Source organism: Hoplias malabaricus, chromosome 13, assembly GCF_029633855.1.
Source record: "Hoplias malabaricus isolate fHopMal1 chromosome 13, fHopMal1.hap1, whole genome shotgun sequence".
Lineage (NCBI taxonomy): Eukaryota > Metazoa > Chordata > Actinopteri > Characiformes > Erythrinidae > Hoplias > Hoplias malabaricus.
The window spans coordinates 23,213,059-23,237,164 of NC_089812.1; the positions used below are offsets into that span (position 1 = coordinate 23,213,059).

The following is a 24,106-nucleotide window of genomic DNA, read 5'->3' on the forward strand; positions in this document are numbered from 1 at the left end:
CAATAGGGGTGTTTCTGATAAAGTGGCCAGTGAGTGTCAGTAGAATAGGGGTGTTTCTGATAAAGTGGCCAGTGAGTGTCAGTAAAAGGGGGGTGTTTCTGATAAAGTGGCCAGACAGTGTCAGTAGAGGGGGGTGTTTCTGATAAAGTGGCCAGGGAGTGTCAGTAGAAGAGGGGTGTTTCTGATAAAGTGGCCAGTGAGTGTCAGTAAAAGGGGGGTGTTTCTGATAAAGTGGCCAGTGAGTGTCAGTAGAAGGAGGGTGTGTCTAATAAAGTGGCCAGTGAGTGTCAGTAAAAGGGGGGTGTTTCTGATAAAGTGGCCAGACAGTGTCAGTAGAGGGGGTTGTTTCTGATAAAGTGGCCAGGGAGTGTCAGTAGAAGAGGGGTGTTTCTGATAAATTGGCCAGTGAGTGTCAGTAAAAGGGGGGTGTTTCTGATAAAGTGGCCAGTGAGTGTCAGTAGAAGGAGGGTGTGTCTAATAAAGTGGCCAGTGAGTGTCAGTAGAAGGGGGTGTTTCTGATAAAGTGGCCAGTGAGTGTCAGTAAAAGGGGGGTGTTTCTGATAAAGTGGCCAGTGAGTGTCAGTAAAAGGGGGGTGTTTCTGATAAAGTGGCCAGACAGTGTCAGTAGAGGGGGGTGTTTCTGATAAAGTGGCCAGTGAGTGTCAGTAGAAGGGGGTGTTTCTGATAAAGTGGCCAGTGAGTGTCAGTAGAAGGGAAGTGTTTCTGATAAAGTGGCCAGTTAGTGTCAGTAGAAGGGGGGTGTTTCTGATAAAGTGGCCAAGGCTTTTTTTAAAACATGTACTTCTGAAAATTCACAGACAAAGGTGAAAATGTCCAAGAAATCTGAGAATGACGACGGTAGTAAGTTCCTGTTCCTGGACAATGACTTTAAGAACACCGGCGTGGCGCAGGCGGACTGGTCGGCCAAGAGGATGGTATGGGTTCCTTCGGAGAAAGACGGCTTCCAGTCGGCTAGCATTAAAGAGGAGAAAGGAGACGAGGTGCTGGTGGAGCTGGACAATGGCTCAAAGATTACAGTGAACAAAGATGACATCCAGAAGATGAACCCGCCCAAGTTCAGCAAGGCAGAGGACATGGCGGCTCTCACCTGCCTGAACGAGGCCTCTGTCCTCCACAACCTCAGAGAGAGATACTTCTCCGGACTCATTTACGTGAGTTACACCAGTCTTACAGCAATAATACTACTAACACCATAGACCTGCTCTTCTTACAAAGGGTTTCCAATTCTTTAACTGATGCAGAAGGAGGTGTTTCTGATAAAGTGGCCAGTGAGTGGAAAAAGCCCTGCAAATCTCTGAAGTGATGGAGATCTATCCATTACTTTTGGGATGAGTTGGAGTGATGTGATCCAGCGAAACTATCACGTGACCTCACTGACATTCTTGTGGTTGGGAGTCATAAATTACTACAGAAATATTCCAAAATCTAGTGTAGTGCTTTAATACCCTTCTATGAATATGTACTAGTCTACTATGAATGATTCACTATCCACTTTGTAATATTTATGGTCTATGATGAATTATCCAGTATCCGCTATATACTATTTAGTATCTACTTGGCTCAGCATTAGCTATGAATTATTCAGTTTTAACTATGTATTATTCAGTTGTGGCTGTAAGTGATTCAGTATCCACTATGAATTACTCAGTATCCACTATGTATTATTCAGTTGCTGCTACAAATGATTCAGTATGCACTACAAATGATTCAGTATGAATGTTGTAGTATCCTCTATAAATGATTCCGTATCCACTATGAACGATTTAGTATCCACCACAAATGATTCAGTATACACCACAAATGATTCAGTATACACTATGGATTATCCAGTATGTACATGACCTGTCTCTGACCCTTGTTTATGGCCGTGCTTTGTGTGTGTGTGTGTGTGTGTGTGTGTGCAGACGTACTCAGGTCTGTTCTGTGTGGTGGTGAACCCGTATAAAATGCTGCCCATCTACTCTGAGAAGATTATCGAGATGTACAAAGGAAAGAAACGCCATGAGGTCCCACCCCACATCTACGCAGTGACCGACAATGCCTACAGGAACATGATGCAGGGTAACAATCACTTCCTCTTCTGTCCGCTGCTCTGGTGTGGTCTTCACAGATTTTGAACAGAGAGTTTATTGTTGCCTCACACTCTGACTTAATAAATGGCTCTAAGTGAAGTTGCAGAAGCCTACACTAAATACTGGAACATTTCTGTGAGGATTTGATGGCATTCAGCCACATAAACTGTAGTAAGGCCAGGTGCTGATGTCTGAATCACAAACAGCACTTAAACTCCACCCAAAAGTACTGGATGGAGCGTCATCACTCCTGAGAACACCATTCCACAGCCCAGTGCTGGGACGTAGTCTGCCCCTCTATTCAAAACACTACCCCTCTATTCAAAACAGGTGCACTATGGGTAGAAGATGAGCCGCTACATGCTCTGGGTGATGTTCTTAAGGAAATCCTTGGGTCCTGGCATTCATGAATATGTTTCTGTGACCACCTCTCCAAACACAGTAGACCAAGCTTACCCTTCATGGCACCAGGGTTCCCTAAGGGCAGTGTCCCCTTTCAGCGAGAAAATGTCAATGTCACACCGTAAACACTGTTTGAGGAACATGACAGTGAGTTCCACGTGCTGTCTGATCTGGCGTCAGTGGGATGTTCTGGGAAATCTAGTCCGGTCAATGGCAGTCTGATCTCAGAGCTTACAGAATTAATTTATAGGCCCTACAGACAACAGTAAGCCTTCTGGAGTCCATTTTTGATGGGTCAGAGGTAGTTTAGCGCTACAAAGGGGGCCTAGACCATATCTAACAGGTGGTTTTAATGTTATGTTTGGTTTGCGTATAGCTCTTGTGCTCTTGTGATCAAATAATCAATAAATGTAAAAAAAAAAACATTTATCTGGCCATCTTAAGAAGTGTCCATCTCCACCACTGATGTCCACTGTGATGCCCATAAATGGGTCCCTTTTCCCTATGTCCCTTTTTTAAAAACCTATTTTTGGGAGCGTGAACCCAGGTTCAGAGCTGAGTTTAGAGTGTGTGAAGTTTTCCGACGCTGAGGTTAATCTCTTTCAGCTTCTTGGTCCTGACCATTCAAGCGTCTGTCCGAGGCCGGTTCACACATCTGTCTTTCTCTTTGTCTTTCCTCCACAGAGCGTGAGGACCAGTCCATTCTTTGCACGTGAGTAATAACACACACATTATGAGAGAACCCTTATAAGGGACGGAAGCATCAAGTTTGGCCCATTTTCACAAAGACCACACTGAATCCCAACACCAATAAAGATCCAATCAACTTCATTTGCAACAATTAGGTCACTTTGTATGTGCAGAGCATGTAAATGGTCATTAGTTTGAATGGTCAAACACCATAAAGCTCACAAAGTACCATGGAGCCATTCTCTTAAAGCAGCTGCTATGTTTACACAGATATTACTTTCAATTGACTTTAGAAGAAAGACTTAGGAAGCTCATGCAAACCAGCAGATGATCCCAGACGAGTACACCATAGCTCTTTAGGGATATTTACTCTTTATTCAACAGGCAATAATGAATGATTTTATATAAAGGTTTAGAAAAGCCACACCCAATGCTTTCTCTACCTGACTGAATATAGGGGATGGTAACACCCCAGGGTGAGACACATCACACAAAACCACTGTCCTTGTTCACTAAACAACCTCAGACTAACTACAGCTGGGCAAACGATCGAAAATGAATCAACATTCAGAACTTCTAATCAACAAAATAATGTCTATGTTGATGTTATAGCGTTTTCTTTTAATTCTATTCATTTCTTTGTGTTCATTCTGTAAATATGTCCCCACTGTGTGTTCATGTACTGTCCCTTTAAAACCATACCGCTGCATTTTAGTCACCTGACTCTGCCCCACCCAATCTGCAACATGGAGGAAATTTTGACATCCTGACATTATGCATGACCCTACCCCCTTTACTAGTGAATGGGGAATGGAGTAGATGTCACATTACGTAAAGCACAGTCCCAAACAAGGGTTCAGTGCTGATCATCTCAATCTTTACCAAGAAAAGCATATTGTTATGAAACTAATGATAGTATATTGTAATATTGCCTTCTCCTGATGTTACTCTGCCTGTTGTTCTTCCTCCAGAGGAGAATCCGGCGCTGGGAAAACTGAGAACACCAAAAAGGTGATTCAGTACCTGGCTGTAGTGGCTTCATCACATAAAGGAAAGAAAGACACTGGCTCGGTGAGTGGATCAGTCTCTGATCATTCTTTACTAGAAAAAGCATTAAATAATTATGTTGTAGAAGTGGCTTTCAGGACCATGGTTGGTCCTCTGAGGGAAAATTTTGCGGTCCATTGGCGTTTTGCACAGTGTTTTCTGGGCAGTCACCGGTTGTAGTAGTTTAAAAGACCCTTTGCATTTAAAATCAGTTTGAATAGATTAAAAAATGGTTATATCTTGTAGAGGACAGTAATCTGAGTTGTTGGATGGTGGAACAGCAGTGGCCTACAGTCAGTGGGGTACGAACCTTTTTAAGCCAGTTGACCAATATATGCTTGCTGTAGGGAAGTACATCTGCATTTATAGCGCACGTGAAACTGAGGGTTCATGAGGTACTTGGCATCTAAAATAAAGATAGGCTAGCATCTGGTCACCAAAAAAAAAAAAAACAACAACGCTGGAGTGATGGTCAACAAGCATGACCACACCAGCTCAACCAGCTTTTAACCATCTTAGACCAGCATGGAATTTATTTTCCATTACGGCTGTGGTAAGGGTAAAATCATGTAGCCTAAATATAATACTTACCAAACGATTGATTTAAAATGTCCCCAGACTGGACTGACATCCACTAGTCTAGGCTTTCAGTGGGTCATTATGGCCACATCAATAATCGGGGACCTGATACACTAAGATAGGGCTATTCATAATTTATTTTGGATTAATTTTTATTTTTGTGTGGCAGGATTCAGCCTCAGCACTTAACAAGGTACAGTATGGACTATGTTAAAATAATAGGCACAGCACTCATTGATGGGCTTTTCTTTTTACTGATTTAATTTTACTGGTTTTGCTGATGCTTTGCTGGAATACTTAAGAATGCCATGTTGTTATCTACTTAACTCCTTTGTTTGTTCATTCATTCATTTTCTGTAAGCACTTCATCTTGGCAGAATCAGACCCCATCACACAGATAGATCCTGAAAAATCAGTAATAACAAGGGATGGGGTAGAGGGTAAATGCCTAAATACCATATTCAGACTTTTCTAAACACAAATTACCATTGACTTTCTTTAAGTTATTGACCTGTCTTCCCAGGTCTGTCCTCCTAAATTAACCTTACAAATTTTAGGAGTCAACCTTAGACCAGGGCGGCATGGTGGCGCAGCAGATAGTGTCGCAGTCACACAGCTCCAGGGGCCTGGAGGTTGTGGGTTCGATTCCCGCTCCGGGTGACTGTCTGTGACGAGTTGGTGTGTTCTCCGCGTGGGTTTCCTCCGGGTGCTCCGGTTTCCTCCCACAGTCCAAAAACACACATTGGTAGGTGGATTGGTGACTAAAAAGTGTCTGTAGGTGTGAATGAATGTGTGTGTGAAGGACTGGCGCCCCCTCCAGGGTGTGTTCCCGCCTTGTGCCCAATGATTCCAGGTAAGCTCTGGACCCACCGTGACCCTGAATTGGATAAGCGGTTACAGATAATGAATGAACCTTAGACCAAATACAGCCTTAAATTCTGCTGTAAACCTGCCTAAAACCTTGAACTATAAAAGATATTATTGTCTACAGTAATTAAATATTCATTCATTCATTATCTATAACCGCTTATCCAATTCAGGGTCGCAGGGGTCCAGAACCTACCTGGAATCATTGTGCGCAAGGCAGGAATACACCCTGGAGGGTGCGCCAGTCCTTCACAGGGCAACACAGACACATTCACTCACACACTCACACATACGGACACTTTTGAGTCGCCAATCCACCTACCAGCGTGTGTTTTTGGACTGTGGGAGGAAACCGGAGCACCCGGAGGAAACCCACGCGGACACGGGGAGAACATACCAACTCCTCACAGACAGTCACCCAGAGCGGGAATCGAACCCACAACCTTCAGGTCCCTGGAACTGTGTGACACTACCTGCTGCGCCACCGTGCCGCCCCAGTAATCAAACAATTAAAGTTAAAAAAATTATCTGTATCGTGTTTTTAAATAGAATTATTTTGTAATCATAGCTTAGCTGCTAGCATTTGCAAAAAAAATAAAAATAAAAAATGCTAGCCCTGCCAGCCTAACTGTTTATACAGAAACAGTGGCAAATGTTCAAGGGGAAAAATATATACTTTTTTATTTAAAATACTGAAATAAACATATTATTTGTAGTGCAGAGTACATTCTGTTTGTGTAACTTCCTTAAGATATGCCTCAGTATTTACTCTCCTTTTTTATGGCTTAGATTTATTCACCTATTTTTAACCACTAAGCCATGAAACTGTGTTCTCTCTTCTGCAGCTGTTTTAGTCTTCCCTGTTCTATCAGTCATTTCTTTTCTCTGTTTATCCTTGCAGAATCCTGGAGCACAGTTAGCCTATGTGAGTATAGGAACTGCATGAAAACATTTCCACATTTGAGTTCTAACGTCTACTAAATAATACATGTTTTTAAATGACATGATCCTGGAGTGTCACATCCATCTTGAGCGCTGTGTGGGTAACCTTCACCTGAGTTCATTGCAACGCTAATGGCAGTGAAACCTGAGCCAAACATTTGCTTATTATTTGCATGCCCTGCAGCCACCAGTGTTTATTATCTTTTGCTCAACTGCACATTCCCTTATCATCTCTGCCAAGTGTTTCTGTTTCACTTCGCTAGCTTTTAATTTGCTTTCCATTATTGCATGCAAATATTATCTATTGACATCTTTTCCTCCTCCACCAGGGGGAGCTAGAGAAGCAGCTGCTGCAGGCCAACCCTGTTCTGGAGGCTTTTGGGAACGCAAAAACCATCAAAAATGATAACTCTTCAAGATTTGTGAGTGATAACACACTCGTTTTACCATTATGAGTGGCACAACAAATGTAATACATTATTGTAAGTTTATATTTAACTCTGAACAGGATTTTATACATTCATTATACATTTTCTCAGCTCCGCTGACTCACTATGTAATTCTGCAATTACAGACTGTAGTCCATCTGTTGTGCTGCATAATTTTTAGCTCCCTTTCATCTTGTTTCTCAGTCAGGACCCTCTCAGAGCAGGTATGATGTGGGTGGTGGATAATTCTCAGTGCTGCAGTGACACAGTGGATCAGACACAGCAGTGCTGATGGGGTTTTAAAAGCTGTCAGTGTTACTGTGGGCAGTAGGCAATGTCATGTGTGAGGCGTCCTGTGTCCACTGATGAAGGACTACAGGATGACCAACACAAATGGTGCAGCGACAGATGAGCTACTGTCTCTGACTTTACATCTACAAGGTGGACCAATGGGTGTCTAACAGAGCGGACAGTGAGTGGAAACATGGTTTACACTAATACACCACCACCACGTGAGTGTCTCTGCAGCACTGAGAATGATCCACAACCTGAATCATACCTTCTCTGTGGGGGTCTGAGCTATGAAGAACAGGGCGAAATGGAGCAATCAGTGTATGCAGAGCAAAATATGGACTAATGTGTGTAGTTTTAGAACTACAACATGATCCTCTATGGTCAGTAGAGCTGAGAGAATAAGAGTGTAGAGACAAGGAAACTCACTCTGTCTCTCCCCCAACAGGGCAAGTTCATTAAACTCAACTTTGACATGGCCGGCTACATCGTTGGTGCCAACATTGAAACCTGTATCCTAAAATAACCAGGTTTTTGACCTAGTAGTTTCCAAAAACCTCTGTACACACAAACCCCTCTTACACCTATCAAACCTTTTAGCTCTGTAGCCCTTAACCTTGACCTCAGACCTGCTGGAGAAGTCCAGATGTATCCGACAGGCCAAAATCGAGAGATCTTTCCACATTTTCTACTACATGGTGGCTGGAGCCAAAGACAAAATGCAAGGTAAACACCACAGGACACACTGCTTATTCTCTTTGGAGGTCCTTTGTATTTACAAATGTTTTGACATGCTCATATATCTCAGTAATAATGCTAATAAATATTAAATACAAATTAAGGAGCCATTCTATTTAAATATTCTTCAGCTAACAAAGATTGTACACACCACTTATAACAAGAAAAGCCAATAGACCTATAGTGGTTTACTCCACTCCCTGCACTACCATCACCTGAGTTGCCAGGTCCTCATATTTTAAGCAATATAATGGAATGTCAGCCAGTTATGATGGTTTTCCATTAAGAATCTGTTAGTTGAGATCACGCCACTATGACCATGTATAGTGCCATCTACAGGCCATGATTTGTATTACTGATTGAACATTTAACTGAAGCCTTGAAGCAACAGTACTTTGGCGTTATGTTACTGTTTTAACACATCTGTTGATATTCTGTACTATGTTTTTGGACACTACAAAATCCCAGAACCCCAAAATAGTGCACTATATAGTGAATAGGGCACTGCACCTGTCTCAACCTAAGCCCTAATCAGCAACAGTGGGTCAATAAACAGGCTTGTTCCTAAATCGAAGCTCCTGATTTGCTGTCTACCTTCCACGTGTTTCTGAGTTAAGCCACACCCATTGTTTCCGTTTAAGGAAGATATATCTTATATGTGTGTAGGTCTGAGGTTGTTATCTCTCTCTTTTCTCTCTCTCAGAGGAGCTGCTCCTGGAGGGATTTGGGAATTACCGGTTCCTGGCGGCCGGACACGTACAGGTTCAGGGGCAGCAGGACGATGAGATGTTTGTTGAGACCCTGGAGGCCATGGAGGTGCTGGGCTTCAATGAGGAAGAGCGGATTGGTGAGGAACTGTTTCTGATGGAGACCCGACTTAAGAGCTTTGGACTTGAGTCCACACAAAGTCTGTTATCTGATCTTTTCAGGGGTATCTTCTGTTTCTGAAGACACCCATAAGGTTCATGTATCAAGATCCCTGATATAGAATCTCCTTCCCTATGCTTGATTTTTGGAATAAAGACATTTGGTGTGGAATTGACTAGTTTTAGGGATCATCCAGCTCTGACACATAGTTTAATGCACAATTTTATCCCCGTCTAATAAACAACAATCAATTTACACTCAAGGACGTCTTTAATAAACCCATGTAGTTATGTTTACAGAGCTGCACTCTTAGACACAGAGGACTGGGTTGTCTTCCTAAAGGACAGTGTTACAGAATTTTGTTACACATGTGACTGAAAGAGTGAGTGAATGACAGAGGAAAATATATTATTATTAAAAATATATCATTCTGTCTTCAGGGATGCTGAAGGTTTGCTCCACTGTGCTGCAGCTGGGAAACATCGAGTTCAAAAAGGAGAAGAACCAGGAGCAGGCCAGCATGCCCGACACCACAGGTAACACACACACACAGAGCAGACAGGTTTATAGATTGCACTGCTTTTACATTGCCACTGAGCACATGAGCACACAGAGAGATGAAGAACATGGTTATATTGATCTTTAAAGGGCAGTGTAGGATCAACAAAGAGATTGAAATATGCAGCACAGTGTGTGTTGTTTTTTTATGGTGTATACTTGCAGAGTTTCTGGCAAAAAGCTGTATTTCTACATAATAATCAGGGAACATGTCCTGTAAAATGGGCCATAATTGTACACTTTTTCCAATGTTAAGTTCTGCTAATGAACAGATGTGTGTAGTAAAACGTGCAGAAAGGTGCACTTTACAAAGTATGAACATTAACGTTGCAGTGTATAAGATTTAGGGAGATCTATTAGAAGAAAAGAAATAGTGTTGCACTTTCAGCTGCTTCCACAAGGGGGTGCCACAGTACATTACCCGGATGATGATCTGCACACCAGATTTGGCCCAGGTTTTACACCAGACATTGTTCCCGGAGTCCACAATGTTGCTCTGGCAACAGTAGGTTTCTACAGTACGCAGGAATGGACAAACTATGCAGTGGCCCTGGAGAGTGCTTTTCACCTACGGAAGGGGGAGGGGCACGCAGTTGGTTCCAATCTGCTACTTCTCCACTAGATGTCATCAAATACTCTCTCTCTCTCTCTCTCTCTCTCTCTCTCTCTTTCTCTCTTTCTCTCTATCAGCTGCACAGAAAGTGTGCCACCTGCAGGGCATCAACGTGCTTGACTTCACCAAAGCCATCCTCACTCCTCGCATCAAAGTGGGCCGGGAGATGGTGCAGAAAGCTCAGACCAAAGAGCAGGTCAAGGGGGCTGTGTACATTGATTGCAGCATTTACATTTACATTTAACCAAATCATTAAGACCACACACAGGTGGAGCAAATAATATTGTCTATTATCTTGTAACATGCCTGTAATATCAGTACAAAAACAGCCTGATCTTGTTATCGATTTGAAATCTAATCTACGCTGACAGAGTGGAAGTCTAATATAATGTCAGATTAGAGGTCTAATCCAGTAGAAAATAAATACAAAAATCACATATAAATAAATACAAAGAAAATAAATACAAAAATAACATATAAAGGGGAATTATAACAAGTGACATGCATTATGTATCTTTCCTGCTCCCCCCTGCAACACCTCTGCACCCCCACTTTGTGAACCTCTGGTCTAATTTGATTTGAAACACTGAAGGTTTGATCTGAGAGTTATATGTGTGTGACAGGCTGACTTTGCGGTGGAAGCTTTGGCTAAGGCGATGTATGATCGTTTGTTCCGCTGGATCCTCGCACGCGTCAACAAGGCTCTGGACAAATCCAAACGCCAGGGGGCATCCTTCATCGGCATCTTGGATATCGCTGGCTTCGAGATATTCGAGGTGAGGACAGAGACAAGCGGTCCGGGTCACGTTATCTGGACCTGAGAGTTGGTGTGTCAGGAGTCTACTCCGAATCACTGGACGCAAGCAGGAACACACCACACACACACACACAGTCACTCATGCACACACACACCTGTGGACAGTCTTTTACAGTTACTTCACCTGCCAAAATGTGTGTTTGAACTGTGGGAGGAAGCACAGAGAGGAAACCCACAGACACAGGGAGAACACACCACTCCTCACGACCCGAGGAGAGCATACCACCCACGCACTAATCCCCCACCCACCTCTCTTTCTCAGGATAACTCTTTTGAGCAACTGTGTATTAACTACACAAACGAGAAGCTGCAGCAGCTCTTCAACCACACCATGTTCATCCTGGAGCAGGAGGAGTACAAGAGAGAGGGGATCGAGTGGAACTTCATCGACTTTGGCCTGGACCTGCAGCCCTGCATCGAGCTCATCGAGAGGCCAGTGAGTCCACGCTCAGACCCCAGCTTACCAAAGCTTGAAGCTTACCATAATCAACTGTAGCTAATGCATCAAATAAGGCGAGGACTACATAGTACGTTTTCACTGTTATTATTAAAGTTTAATAAATTCAGATAAAAAAATTCAAACAATATATTTCGAAGTTGCCCAAATTCGGTCGACGAAATTCAGATATCAAAATACGAGTTACAAAAAATTCAGAGTACACTTCCGGGACACCAATGATGAGCAATCGATTCATTAGGATATCCTCTTTCACCTTAAATGCTGCACTAGTTGCATTCCGTCGCCGCTAGATGGCGAAATAGTCTTGATAATCTGGCAATTAAAAAATATAAATGCCAACCAAAGTTCATGTTTCCACATATTCTCTCATTATCACATGCTATGTTCACAGGGCCTTTACAAAACATCTCCACAGTAAAATTCCTTCATCTTCAGGATGTCAACAGTCTGTTATATTGTGTCTTTAGTGAGACTTTCAGATTTTTGAGACACTTTGAAAATAAAGAGATAATATCCGCGGAAAGAAGCTAAACGTGTAGTTTTTCCACGGTATGGAAGTTGTGTTCCATTTCCAAGTTGTGATGTATTTCGTCATCTAGCGGCGACAGAATGCAACAAGTGCAGCATTTAAGGTGAAACAGAAAATCCTAATGAATCGTTTGCTCATCATTGGTGTCTCGGAAGTGTACTCTGAATTTTTTGTAACTCGTATTTTGGCATCTGAATTTCGTCTACAGAATTTGAGCAACTTCGAAATATATTGTTTGAATTTTCTTTGAGCTTGATTTTTTTTTATCTGAATTTATTAACCTTGAATAATAACAGTGAAAACGTGTTCTTGAAAATTCACGAGTTCTATTCAAAATCAATTATATTCAGACGCATATTTTCAGTGCAAAAAAAATTCAGTGCTACAAATTCAAAGATGGTAATATTTCCAAGTCTGATGAGACAGATTTGCTTCTATACAGGCTGGGAGACATTTTGTATGGGAGGCCTTGCCCTCAGGCCCCACCCTCTCTGAGTGTTTAAAAAATGTATTTTAAAGGTGGGAGCTCAAGAGCTTTTGGGTTGGAGGCAGGGTGGAGAAGGGACCATGGATGTAAGTCCTTACACCTATTCACGATGCATTTTGTAGCCCAGATAATATCAGTCTCCTCTTCCCCGTCTACTCCATCTAGAACAACCCTCCCGGTATCCTGGCCCTGCTGGACGAGGAGTGCTGGTTTCCCAAAGCCACAGACATCTCGTTTGTGGAGAAACTCACAAACACACACTCCGGCCACTGCAAGTTCTCCAAGCCCAAGAACCCCAAAGACAAGACCTTCTTCTCTGTACAGCACTACGCTGGAAAGGTCAAAAAACTTCTACTGTTCTTTTCTGCAGCACTTAGTGTCTCTATTAAAGCAGCTTTACAAAATAAATTTTCTTTACTGTTAATGGGAATTAATAGAACAAATGTGTTTCTATACATCATTTTGCATCATTTCTAACAGGTCATTCACCATGAAATTTTAAATAGATGGAAAGAATGGCTGGTGTTTGTCACATTATGTAAAAAATACAACAATACTATTAGAGATACAAGCTTTAAGGAGTATTTTATTTGTCTTTATCAGGTGGACTATAACGCTAATGCCTGGCTGACCAAGAACATGGACCCTCTGAATGACAATGTGACAGCTCTCCTGAACAACTCCACCAGCCCCTTCATTCAGGATCTGTGGAAAGACGGTAAGCTCCTCTCAGGGTTTCAGGGTTTTTAAAGTGCTCCTCAACTGAAATGAGATGTCCCTGTGTGAGCGTCTTTCTAGATATTTCTGCTACTTCTGTACATTTAAAGGGCACAGATTATGAACAAAATCACTTTTTGAGTGCATTACCTCATTATTTATCGGGATCTGGGCTGTTACCAATCCACGCACAATCACAGCGCTGGACCCACAGTTCTGTGAGAGCACAAAGAAGAGATTAAATGCAGCAAAACAGACACAACAAGCGCAGAGCTATAAGAGCACTGAATAAAAACGGAGAAGGAAGAGAACAGAGCAAAAGTGATTAAAAAGCCAGTGTTTATGTTTATGTTAAAAGTAAATAAATGCTCATTCTCAGCAGTGGCTGAGACCAGTTATTCCTAACAGGGCTGTTTATACATGAAAAGGAAAGTGATGTGCTGTTTGATCCTTGTGGTATTTTGACCAAACCAGTCACAGTTTTATTAAGACCCCAGGAAATTGTGGAAATAGGGGTATAATATGTCCACTTTAAAGTTTGGAGACCACTCTGAGAGTAATGTGTAATCACAGGTGAAGTTTGTGTGTGGGGGGGGTTATAATATTAATTGTCCTTTTTCAAACTGAGGTAAAATATCAGCCGGAATTCTCTTTTTTGCTAAGAATTTTGCAATATTAATTCATTCATCATCTGTAACCGCTTATCCAGTTCAGGGTCGTGGTGGGTCCGGAGCCTTCCTGGAATCATTGGGCGCAAGGCAGGAATACACCCTGGAGGGGGCGCCACTCCTTCACAGGGCAACACAGACACACACACACATTGACTCACACACTCACACTTTTGAGTCGCCAATCCACCTACCAACGTGTTTTTTGGACTGTGGGAGGAAACCCATGCGGACACGGGGAGAACACACCAACTCCTCACAGACAGTCACCAGGAGCGGGAATTGAACCCACAACCTCCAGGAGCTGTGTGACTGCAACACTACCTGCTGCGCCACCGTGCCGCCCTCTATTGCAATATTCCTCTTAAAAATTTTAGCAAAACTATTCATCTGTAAATATTGTATTTCTGAAAAAAAGACCCCCAGTAAAACCTCAATCAATAAAATACCTGTTTTCTAAGCAGTATATTTCAGTCACATTATAAATTGTATATCACTATATGCAATAAAAAACAAAAAAATAAAAAACATATTGATTCCAAAAAAGGTTATTATTTAATAATTTAATGTGAACTCTTTCATTTTCCTCTTCTTTAACTCCAGTCCTCTGCCTCTGACCCTAGGAAAGTTGAATGTTGAATGTGATGTTTCGTTTTTATTCCCTCAGCCGACCGCGTGGTGGGGCTGGAGACCATGGCGAAGATGGCCAAGTCTGATAGCTCAATGCCCACTGCCTCCAAGTCCAAGAAGGGCATGTTCCGCACGGTGGGGCAACTTTACAAAGAGTCTCTGGGCAAACTGATGACCACCCTCCACAACACTCAGCCCAACTTCGTACGCTGCATCATCCCTAACCACGAGAAGAGGGTACAGTTTATTATATAATTCACTCACTCACTCACACACTGGCTCACACACTTGCTCACACACTCACACGCTTACTCGCTCACAAGACTTGTTAAATCTATCTATCTATATATTTATTGAAACAATAGTAACTACTATATATTACTTTAATCTACTCATATATATGTGTGTTTGTGTTTGTGTGCGTGTGCGTGTGTGTGTGTGTGTGTGTGTGTGTGTGTGTGTGTATAGGCTGGGAAGCTGGATGCTAACCTAGTTCTGGAGCAGCTGCGTTGTAACGGCGTGTTGGAGGGGATACGTATCTGCCGGCAGGGTTTCCCCAACCGCATCGTCTTCCACGAGTTCAGACAGCGGTCAGAAACACACACGGCTTCTCACCTGTTCAGAGGGAGAGAGAGAGAGAGAGAGAGAGAGAGAGAGAGAGAGAGAGAGAAAGAGAGAAAGAGAAAGATTAAAAGTCAGGAAGAAATCATTCAACTTTAAGCAGGAGTTGAAAAAGAGAATATGAAATCAGAGCCATTTCAGCTTCTACAGAGCAATGTACTGAAGATGTCCCACCTCTTCCCCTGAGAGGAACACAGTCTTTTTTCTTAATGAAACGTGTGTGACCTGGTTTGGTCCAAACCCCACAAGCTCCACAGCAGTGTTCTCCCCCTGTCTAAACAGCCTTGTTCAGAACGCCCGCTTTCAGCACCTGTTACTTTAAATGATAATGAGCCCCTCGCTGTTCACCCCAACCCCAAGTGCACAGCAAGGAGCAGAAGCTCTGGCTTTTATCCATTTTTGCACGGTCCTCTTTCTTCTCTTTCTCTGTTTTTACTCAGTGCTTTTATTTCTCCACTGTCATCTGTTTTGCTGCGTTTTGCACTCTCACATAAACACAGGTCCAGCACTGTGATTGGACAGACTGAGACAAGGGGGTGGGGCGATTCTAAAGTCTCTTCACTTGACGTCAGAAGTGGAGCAGAATCAGAACAGCTTGTTTTATCCCATGTGTTCTGACTCAGAAAACTGACTGTGGTCTTGAGGGTGTGGGTTGTAGGAGCTTCTGATCCATACATTAATGAGCTAAGGCACTCAAAAACTGATTTTTCCCCTAATATACCCCATTTAAAAGTGTAATTTTAATGAGAACCTCTTCCCTCTGTCTTCCAGCTATGAGATTCTGGCTGCCAGTGCAATTCCTAAAGGATTCATGGATGGAAAACAAGCCTGCACTCTTATGGTGAGACAGTGCCTCTGAAAAACCACATCCATGTAGTGAATCTGTTTGCGATTTGTTTTCCTGTTACTGGAAACACTGAGCATAGTGGGGCCATATTGTCATGGGGGAATCACTAGACTCATTAGACTACCACAGACCCAGCTTCCAGACTCAGAAACAATGTTTGGTGAGGGGAAACTCCAGTCTGAATCCGCAGTGCAGCCTTGGCTTTAAGCATGGAAACGCCTCACATAAAAACACAGCATTTCATTAGGGGGTAACCAGACTGTGCACCCAACATTATATACACAGCAGATCTGCATTATTCATTAGCCCCGTTTCACCATGATCTTCATTGGTCAGGACTCCAACAGGACCCCCTCCAGCAGCACTGCTGTGTCTGATCCACTCGTACCACAGCAGCAGTGAGAACATCACACCTGCTCTGTGGGGGTCAGGACCATTAAAGAACAGGGGGAAAAGGGGATAACAAAATATGCAGAGCAATAGATGGACAACAGTCTGTGAATGTAGAACTACAAAGTGATCCTGTGTGGTCAGAGGAGGAGTATAGAAACTACAATAATTTTTAAAATTTTTGTGTGTTTGTGTGTGTCTTCATTCTGTATCTTCTCAGATTAAACATCTGGACCTGGACCCAAACCTGTATCGTATCGGTCAGAGTAAGATGTTTTTCAGAACCGGAGTTTTAGCTCAGCTGGAGGAAGAGCGCGATTTAAAACTCACTGTCGTCATCATCGCCTTCCAGGCTCAGGGCAGAGGCTTCCTGGCCAGAAAGTAAACACACACACACACACTCAGTCCTAATAATAATGATATTCATATGCACACATAAACACACACATAGTAGTAGTAATGATATTCACACAGCATACACAATAACAACAAGAACACAATAAATTACACACTAACAATAGCACACAGTACAACAATAATAACAAGCAATATGAAAACACATATAGTGTATGTATATTATATTTAGTGTATGTGTATTTATTATATAGAAAAATAATTGAACATTAAAAAACACAATAAAATGAAACTGGAGGCTCAGGGGCAGATGCACATGAGCTTAAGGTCACTCTGCCCAGTGCCGACTATGGACTAGAATACCCACCGTTAGGCTATGGAACAGTAGAACCGTGTTCCCTCCAGATCCATCCAGTATCTTTGAAAATCTATTCATGATGCAGGACCCAAATGAGAGAGGCCACTGTGAATTCACCAGAGGTGGTATGTGAACCAGGATTCCTCAGGATGGTAGCCCAGTGATTTGCCTACAGGAAAAACACAAGTTCATGATGCCAAGAGAAGCCACTTTTTTTAAATCCCATCCCTGGTGTGTTGATGGTGGTCTCTCGAGCGTTCCGGTTCCATGGGGTGTGAAGTACTCCCTTGCTTAAGGGCAAGGCCTCCCTCTTCCTCCAGACTGGAGTTTCCCTTCACCTGGGGTGTCCCAGTTTAGGAGTTTCACAGGTCCTCAAGGTCCAAGGGCTGGATGTGTATTAGCGCAAGCAGAGTACTGGACCCCCCTCCATGAGAGTTATTAACCCTTTCTTCTCCCAGAGCCTTCAGCAAGAGGCAGCAGCAGCTCACGGCTATGAAGGTCATCCAGAGGAACTGCGCCGCATACCTCAAACTGAAGAACTGGCAGTGGTGGAGGCTCTTCACCAAAGTAAATCTCACTTCTACTGATTACAGTACATTACAAAAATCACAGTGTTGTCCTTAGATCCCTACACTCACCATTTCTCTTGCTTTAGGCATCAACCTTAAGAACTGACATTTCACTCTCTACCTCCCCTGGGTTTTTTACACCATCTGGCAGTGGTTTTAATCTTGCTCTCTTGTCCTGGTGCCTCATGAATGATGTCCTCTAATATCATCAGTGGTCAGACATTGTCCTCTCTGCTCTCGTTCAGGTCAAACCCCTGCTGCAGGTGACCCGACAGGAGGAAGAGATGAGCCAGAAGGAAGAGGAGCTCCAGAAAGCCAAAGAGGTGGCTCAGAAAGCTGAGAGCGAGCTGAAGGACATCTCTCAGAAACACGCACAGGTGAAAACATGGCTGTGAAGCTCTGAGGGCAGTCTGTCACATGAACATTAGTGTGGTCAGGGGCTGATGTTGGAGGATCAGTTCCGGTCTCTTGAGCTCCTCCCATCATTCCAAAGAACACAGTTCCAATGCTCGAAGGGCCATTCAAAAGAGATTGTACACTTTAGCCAACTGCCTGACCTCACTACTGTTCTTGTGGCTGCCATCAAATCCTTGCAGCAATGTTCCAACCCCAAGTATAAAGCCCTGTGGGAGAGTAGAGAGTGTTACTGCAGGGAAAAGGAAGTTAATTTTGAGCCTGTGTGTGTGTGTGTATGTTCTGTGTGTTTTTTCTGTGTGTGTTTTGTTGTGAGTGTGTATGTTTGTTGTCCTGTGTGTGTTATTCTATGTTTGCGTGTCTGTGTTTGTCTCTGTTGTTTCTGTGTGGGTGTGTTGTCCTGTGTGTGTGTTTTTCTGTGCTTTTTGTGTGTATGTGTGCGTGCGTGTGTCTGTGTTTGTGTGTTTTTCTGTGTGTGTGTGTTTTTGTTTGTGTGTGTGTCTGTATGTTTATGTGTATGTATTTCTCTTTGTGTATGTGTCTGTGTGTGCGTTTTTCTGTGTATGTTTGTGTGTGTGTCTGTGTGTGTGTGTCCGTGTATGTATTTCTCTTTGTGTATGTGTCTGTGTGTGTGTTTTTCTGTGTGTGTTTCTGTGTGCGTGTCTATTTCCTTTCTGCGTGTGTATATGCGTGTGCGCAGCTGCTGGAGGAGAGGAATGCTCTGCAGGAGAAGCTGCAGACAGAGGCAGAGCTCTACGCTGAGGCAGAGGAGATGCGGATCCGTCTGGAGAGTAAGAAGCAGGAGCTGGAAGAGGTGCTCCATGAGATGGAGACTCGTCTGGAGGAGGAGGAGGAGCGTAGCCAGGCTCTGCAGCAGGAGAAGAAGAGCATGCAGCAACAGCTACAGGTCCATTCATTTTCATGTAATAAATAAATACTAATAATCCAACATTCACTAATAATCAATACGATTCCATCTATTACTCCACCTGGAAATCAGTTTTATTACCCGCCATTTATAAGCATCATAAACCATGTAATAATCACTAATAAATATTCGTTCATTCATTCATTGTCTATAAGCGCTTATCCAGTTCAGAGTTTCAGGCGGTCCGGAGCCTACCCCGAATCACTGGGCACACCCTGGAGGGGGTGCCAGTCCTTCACAGGGCGACACACACACACACACATTCACTCACACACTCACACCTACGGACTCTTTTGAGTCACCAATCCACCTACCAACGTGTGTTTTGGACCGTGGGAGACACAGTGATAACACACCAAACACCTCACAGAGAGTCAACCGGAGCAGGACTCACTCTGGGTGACTGATCTGTGAGGAGTTTTGGGGGACCACTTGAACCCCCTCCTGAGGCACTCTGAGTCTGGTTTAAACGTGTTTATTTGTGATCCTTATATCACCCCCTGTGCAGGAGCTGGAGGCACGGCTGGCGGAGCAGGAGGACGCAGGGCAGAGACTGCATCTGGAGAAAACCGCTACGGATGGGAAGATCAAACAGCTGGAGGATGAGTTCCTCATCATGGAGGACCAGAACAACAAGCTGCACAAGGTCTGGCCCCAACTCATTCCTTCATTCATTCATTCATTCACTCACTCACTCACTCACTCACTCAAATATTAACCCTCTATACCCTATTTCTCCTGAGTTACACTCCATTTGTCCTGCAGGAGAAGCAGCAGCTGGAGGAGCGTCTGGCCGACCTGAGCTCCAATCTCACAGAGGAAGAAGAAAAGTCCAAGAATCTCATTAAACTTAAGAATAAACATGAGTCCATGATTTCAGAGCTGGAAGGTTTGTGTATTTATTTATAACTGAGCTTATCTTCTAGAAGTCTACATGATTTATTACACAATTATTGGCTGAATTTTACATATTGGAAATGAAAAATATGAAAAATAAAATGTTTTACTTTATTAAAAGTGATATATTATACTTGTATAAAAAACAATGTTGTATCAACAAAATCTGTCATGGGTGTTCCAGAGATAGTAGTCCACCTGTTGCTCTGAATACTTTCACCCTTAATGGACCCCAACAGAGCAGATATGTGCCTCACAGTGTGAAGAGTGAGTGGACACAGGGTTTAAGAATTCCAGCAGCACTGCTCTGTCTGATCCATTCTGATTTCTAGTGAGAAATGAGTGGGTTGTGTGTGTTCAGTGCGTCTGAAGAAGGAGGAGAAGAGTCGTCAGGATGTGGAGAAGTCTAAGCGTAAACTGGAGGCTGAGTTTAACGACCTGCAGGATCAGCTGAGTGCCCTTCAGGCTGAGATTGCCGAGCTCAGAGCCCAACTCACCGCCAAAGATGAGGAGCTACAGGCCCTGCTGGCACGGTACACTCACCTCTTTAAAAAAAATCATGTTTTGTATTAAGAACACGTTTTCACCCCATGGATGGGCTACAGGCACAAATGTAATAAAATAACCCTTCTTCTTCTTTTCCTTGATGTAATCTGCACACTCCAGACTGGAGCAGGAGTCCGCTCTGAAGAACAATGCCCTAAAGAAGATCCGGGAGATGGAGGTGCTGATCTCTGAGCTTCAGGACGACCTGGAGGCTGAAAGAGATGCCCGAGCCAAGACAGAGAAAGCCAAACGAGAGCTGGGAGAAGAGCTGGAGGCTCTGCGGTCTGAGCTGGAAGACTCACTGGACACTACAGCAGCCCAGCAGGAGCTCAGGTGACATATTCGTTGATGTGCTTTGTGTGTGTGTTGTACTGTGTGTATCTGTAACTCTGTTGTCTTTAAAGCTGCTTTGTGATATTATCAGTGCTACACAACTACAAATAAATGTTACTTGACTTGACATTTGTGTTGTGCTGTGTGTATATTTGCTGATGCGTGTGTGCGTGTGTGCGTGTGTGTGTGTGTGTGTGTGTGTGTGTGCGTGTCCAGGGCTAAGCGAGAGCAGGAGGTGGTGATACTGAAGAAGGCAATGGAGGACGAAGGACGTAATCACGAGGCTCAGGTTCAGGATCTGAGACTCAGACACACTCAGGCAGTGGAGGAGCTGAGTGAGCAGCTGGAGCAGTCCAAACGGGTACAACACTCCATTCCCTTAAATTACATATCACACACCATCCATTACCCACGGGCCTGGAAATCCATTACCCACCGGCCCGGAAATCCATTACCCACCGGCCCGGAAATCCATCACCCACCAGCCCGGAAATCCATCACCCACCTACCCGGACATCCATCACCCACCTGCCCAGAAATCCATTGTCCACTGGCCCAGAAATTCATTATCAACTGGCCCGGAAATCCATTACCCACTGGCCCGGAAATCTATCAACCACCTGCCTGGAAATCTATCAAGCACTGGCCCAGAAATCTATTACCCACAGGGCTGAAAATCCATTACTCACTGATCCGCATCAGCCACAAGATAAAAAATGTGTGGTATTTCGGTGGTATAGGGTTGACCAAGACCTGTGTGTGATGTTTATAATATTTTGTTTGTTCACGTTGTGCAGTGGTCAGTACCGTCCCAAAGTGTTCAGAGGGACTTGTGGTGAAATCCAGTGGTGAAGAATGTCTGAACACTTGTGTCAGTTCTGACCACTGCACACTGGGGAACATCCCACAGACCTGAGTTCTGGAGATTGATGACAACATTATGACCATCACAATCTGACATGCAACACCACTATATGAATTTCAAGTGATGCAAAACGTAATGAAAAAAGTAATGGAGGTTTAGAAATAAGTGTGTGTGTGTGTGTGTGCCCGTGTGTGTGTGTATTTGTGGATGTGTGTGTGTTTCAGGCTAAAGCCACCCTGGAGAAGGCGAGACAGGCTCTGGAGAAAGAAGCTGCTGATCTGAACTCGGAACTCCACTCTCTCTCCAGCTCCAAACAAGACGTGGAGCACAAGAAGAAGAAGCTGGAGACCCAGCTGGCAGACCTCCAGACCCGGTTTAATGATGGAGAGAGACAGAGAGCTGAGCTGGGCGAGAGGGTCTCCAAACTCACCGTGAGTGCTTTGCTACACAGTGCAGACATTATGACAGTTTCAAAACACACCATCCACCCCTGGTCCATGTATAAAAGCTCTGAAGTGGTTGTGATGTCACACCAGATGAATACCAGATCCTGCAGATCCACTGCAGCTTAGCAGGTCAGGGTCAGTTCTCGGATGAGAAGACCTCTTCCTACTCCTCCTCCTGCACCTGGAGGTGGTGTTGGTGGGTTAAACCGGTTGCGCTGTCTGGGTGCAGTGACAGAGACACTATTCTGAACAGTGCTCTCTCTCACATGAGACATAAAACTGAGGTCCTATTTCCCTCGTTAAAGACCCTGGGGCATTTCCAGGTGTGACACCAATGTCCGGCCAAATCTGCCCCTGTGGCCACTCTCTCTGTCCTCCTGAACATTGTACTCATTGATGTGTCCTGGATGGAACTGAACACTAACTTCAGCTCAACACTTAAAACTAAGAGTGATGCTGTTTCTCACACACTCACTCAGGTTTAGGGACTGCTCCACTGGGGGGCACTGTGGTGCTCTGTGTCGGTGACTCTGAGCTGGTTAAATGTCTCTGTGCAGATGGAGCTGGACAGTGTGACGTCTCTCCTCAATGACGCCGAGGGGAAGAACATTAAACTGAGTAAAGACGTGTCCAGCCTCAACACTCAGCTCCAAGATGCACGGGTACAGTCCTCTTGTGTGTGTGTGTGTGTGTGTGTGTGATGGGATGTGTGTTATATGTTGTGAGTTTTGTACTGTAAGTGATGTGTGTTGTGTTATGTGTGTTCTCTCAGGAGCTGCTGGCAGAGGAGACTCGTCAGAAGCTGAACGTCTCGCTGCGTGTGCGGCAGCTGGACGAGGAGCGTAATGCTCTACTGGAGCAGCTGGAGGAGGAGAACGAGGCCAAGAGGAGCGCAGATAGACACGTGTCCAACCTCAGCTCACAGGTCACATGCACACACATCCTTTCATTCATTCATTCACCCAATATAAACCCATGTTAATCTGGAGTGTGTTTTAAAACGGCTCCGCTTGGGTTCTGCAGCTGACTGATGCGAAGAAGAAGCTGGACGAGTACTCCAGCGGGGTGGAGCTGCTGGAGGAGAGCAAGAAACGTCTGCAGAGGGAGCTGGAGGCCGTGAACTCAGACCTGGAGGAGAAGAGTGCCGCCTACGACAAATTGGAGAAGAGTAAAAGTCGCCTGCAGCAGGAGCTGGAGGATGTCCTCATGGACCTGGACTCTCAGAGACAGCTGGTGTCCAACCTGGAGAAGAAACAGAGGAAATTCGACCAGGTCTGTAGTCTGTAATTCACTCATCATCCCAGGGAGCCATTGGGGGTTAGGGGTCTAGCTCAAGGGGACGCCAGCCATGGGTTTTGAGGGAGGAGACAGTGCTGTTCCTTCACTCAGCCTCATATTTCCTCCCAGCACCAACCAGCAACCTCCTGGCCCTAAGCCTACATCTCTTCTTTTAGACATTAACCATAAACGTGTGGCGGAGACATAGGGCGTGGTTTAGACGGAAGAAAGCATGCGGTTGTAGTGACCACGTGTACGTGATGTAGGAAGGAGAGTAAAGTATCAAAATGCAGAGATAATAGACGGTTCAGCACGGATCCACAGTGACTCCATTTGTTCTGAGGAAGGACTCAATGCTTGGAGGAAGCGAGATCGGGGGAGACTCGCTGATGGAGAGTACTGAGGGAAATGTGGGTAAATCGTAAACCAATGAACAATAATCATGAACATTTAATAAACCCCCTGTAAAAAGAGATGTCTCTGAGCCTTTAATGAGCAGTTGGTGAGCTTCCGTCTGTTGTGTCTCCTCTCAGCTGCTGTCCGAGGAGAAGGCGATCTCAATGAAGTTCGCAGAGGAGCGCGACCGAGCCGAGGCGGAGGCGAGGGAGAAGGAGAGCAGGAGTCTGGCTCTGGCCCGAGCTCTGGAGGAGACGCAGCACTCTCGAGAGGAGCTGGAGAAGATTAATAAAGCCCTGCGCTCCGAGATGGAGGAGCTCATCAGCTCCAAGGATGATGTGGGGAAGAACGTGAGTCCGGTTTGTGTTGTCTGAGTTGGTTATGAATTGTAAATGCACAGTTATAACTTAACTTCAGTTACAGCTATTTAGAAACTAGGCA

At 44.2% G+C, this 24,106-nt stretch overlaps 1 protein-coding gene across 3 annotated transcripts in view; it reads left to right on the forward strand.

The window, feature by feature from the left end:
• Positions 1 to 24,106, forward strand: part of LOC136665354 (myosin-11-like) — a 38,994-nt gene that overhangs the window by 3,457 nt on the left and 11,431 nt on the right. For all 3 annotated transcript variants that reach the window (XM_066642936.1, XM_066642937.1, XM_066642938.1), the window contains exons 2-34: positions 819 to 1,172; positions 1,926 to 2,082; positions 3,180 to 3,207; positions 4,157 to 4,256; positions 4,981 to 5,004; positions 6,580 to 6,603; positions 6,950 to 7,042; positions 7,788 to 7,851; positions 7,967 to 8,065; positions 8,781 to 8,924; positions 9,385 to 9,480; positions 10,193 to 10,311; positions 10,739 to 10,891; positions 11,195 to 11,368; positions 12,574 to 12,747; positions 13,012 to 13,126; positions 14,461 to 14,660; positions 14,892 to 15,013; positions 15,816 to 15,885; positions 16,502 to 16,662; positions 17,452 to 17,560; positions 17,808 to 17,939; positions 18,677 to 18,883; positions 19,413 to 19,550; positions 19,670 to 19,793; positions 20,163 to 20,334; positions 20,468 to 20,680; positions 20,897 to 21,041; positions 21,770 to 21,976; positions 22,549 to 22,653; positions 22,764 to 22,916; positions 23,015 to 23,263; positions 23,803 to 24,015. In XM_066642936.1, coding sequence (XP_066499033.1) covers positions 831 to 1,172; positions 1,926 to 2,082; positions 3,180 to 3,207; positions 4,157 to 4,256; positions 4,981 to 5,004; positions 6,580 to 6,603; positions 6,950 to 7,042; positions 7,788 to 7,851; positions 7,967 to 8,065; positions 8,781 to 8,924; positions 9,385 to 9,480; positions 10,193 to 10,311; positions 10,739 to 10,891; positions 11,195 to 11,368; positions 12,574 to 12,747; positions 13,012 to 13,126; positions 14,461 to 14,660; positions 14,892 to 15,013; positions 15,816 to 15,885; positions 16,502 to 16,662; positions 17,452 to 17,560; positions 17,808 to 17,939; positions 18,677 to 18,883; positions 19,413 to 19,550; positions 19,670 to 19,793; positions 20,163 to 20,334; positions 20,468 to 20,680; positions 20,897 to 21,041; positions 21,770 to 21,976; positions 22,549 to 22,653; positions 22,764 to 22,916; positions 23,015 to 23,263; positions 23,803 to 24,015 — 4,626 coding nt within the window. In that variant the 5' untranslated portion in view covers positions 819 to 830. The remainder of the gene's footprint in view (positions 1 to 818; positions 1,173 to 1,925; positions 2,083 to 3,179; positions 3,208 to 4,156; positions 4,257 to 4,980; positions 5,005 to 6,579; positions 6,604 to 6,949; positions 7,043 to 7,787; positions 7,852 to 7,966; positions 8,066 to 8,780; positions 8,925 to 9,384; positions 9,481 to 10,192; positions 10,312 to 10,738; positions 10,892 to 11,194; positions 11,369 to 12,573; positions 12,748 to 13,011; positions 13,127 to 14,460; positions 14,661 to 14,891; positions 15,014 to 15,815; positions 15,886 to 16,501; positions 16,663 to 17,451; positions 17,561 to 17,807; positions 17,940 to 18,676; positions 18,884 to 19,412; positions 19,551 to 19,669; positions 19,794 to 20,162; positions 20,335 to 20,467; positions 20,681 to 20,896; positions 21,042 to 21,769; positions 21,977 to 22,548; positions 22,654 to 22,763; positions 22,917 to 23,014; positions 23,264 to 23,802; positions 24,016 to 24,106) is intronic.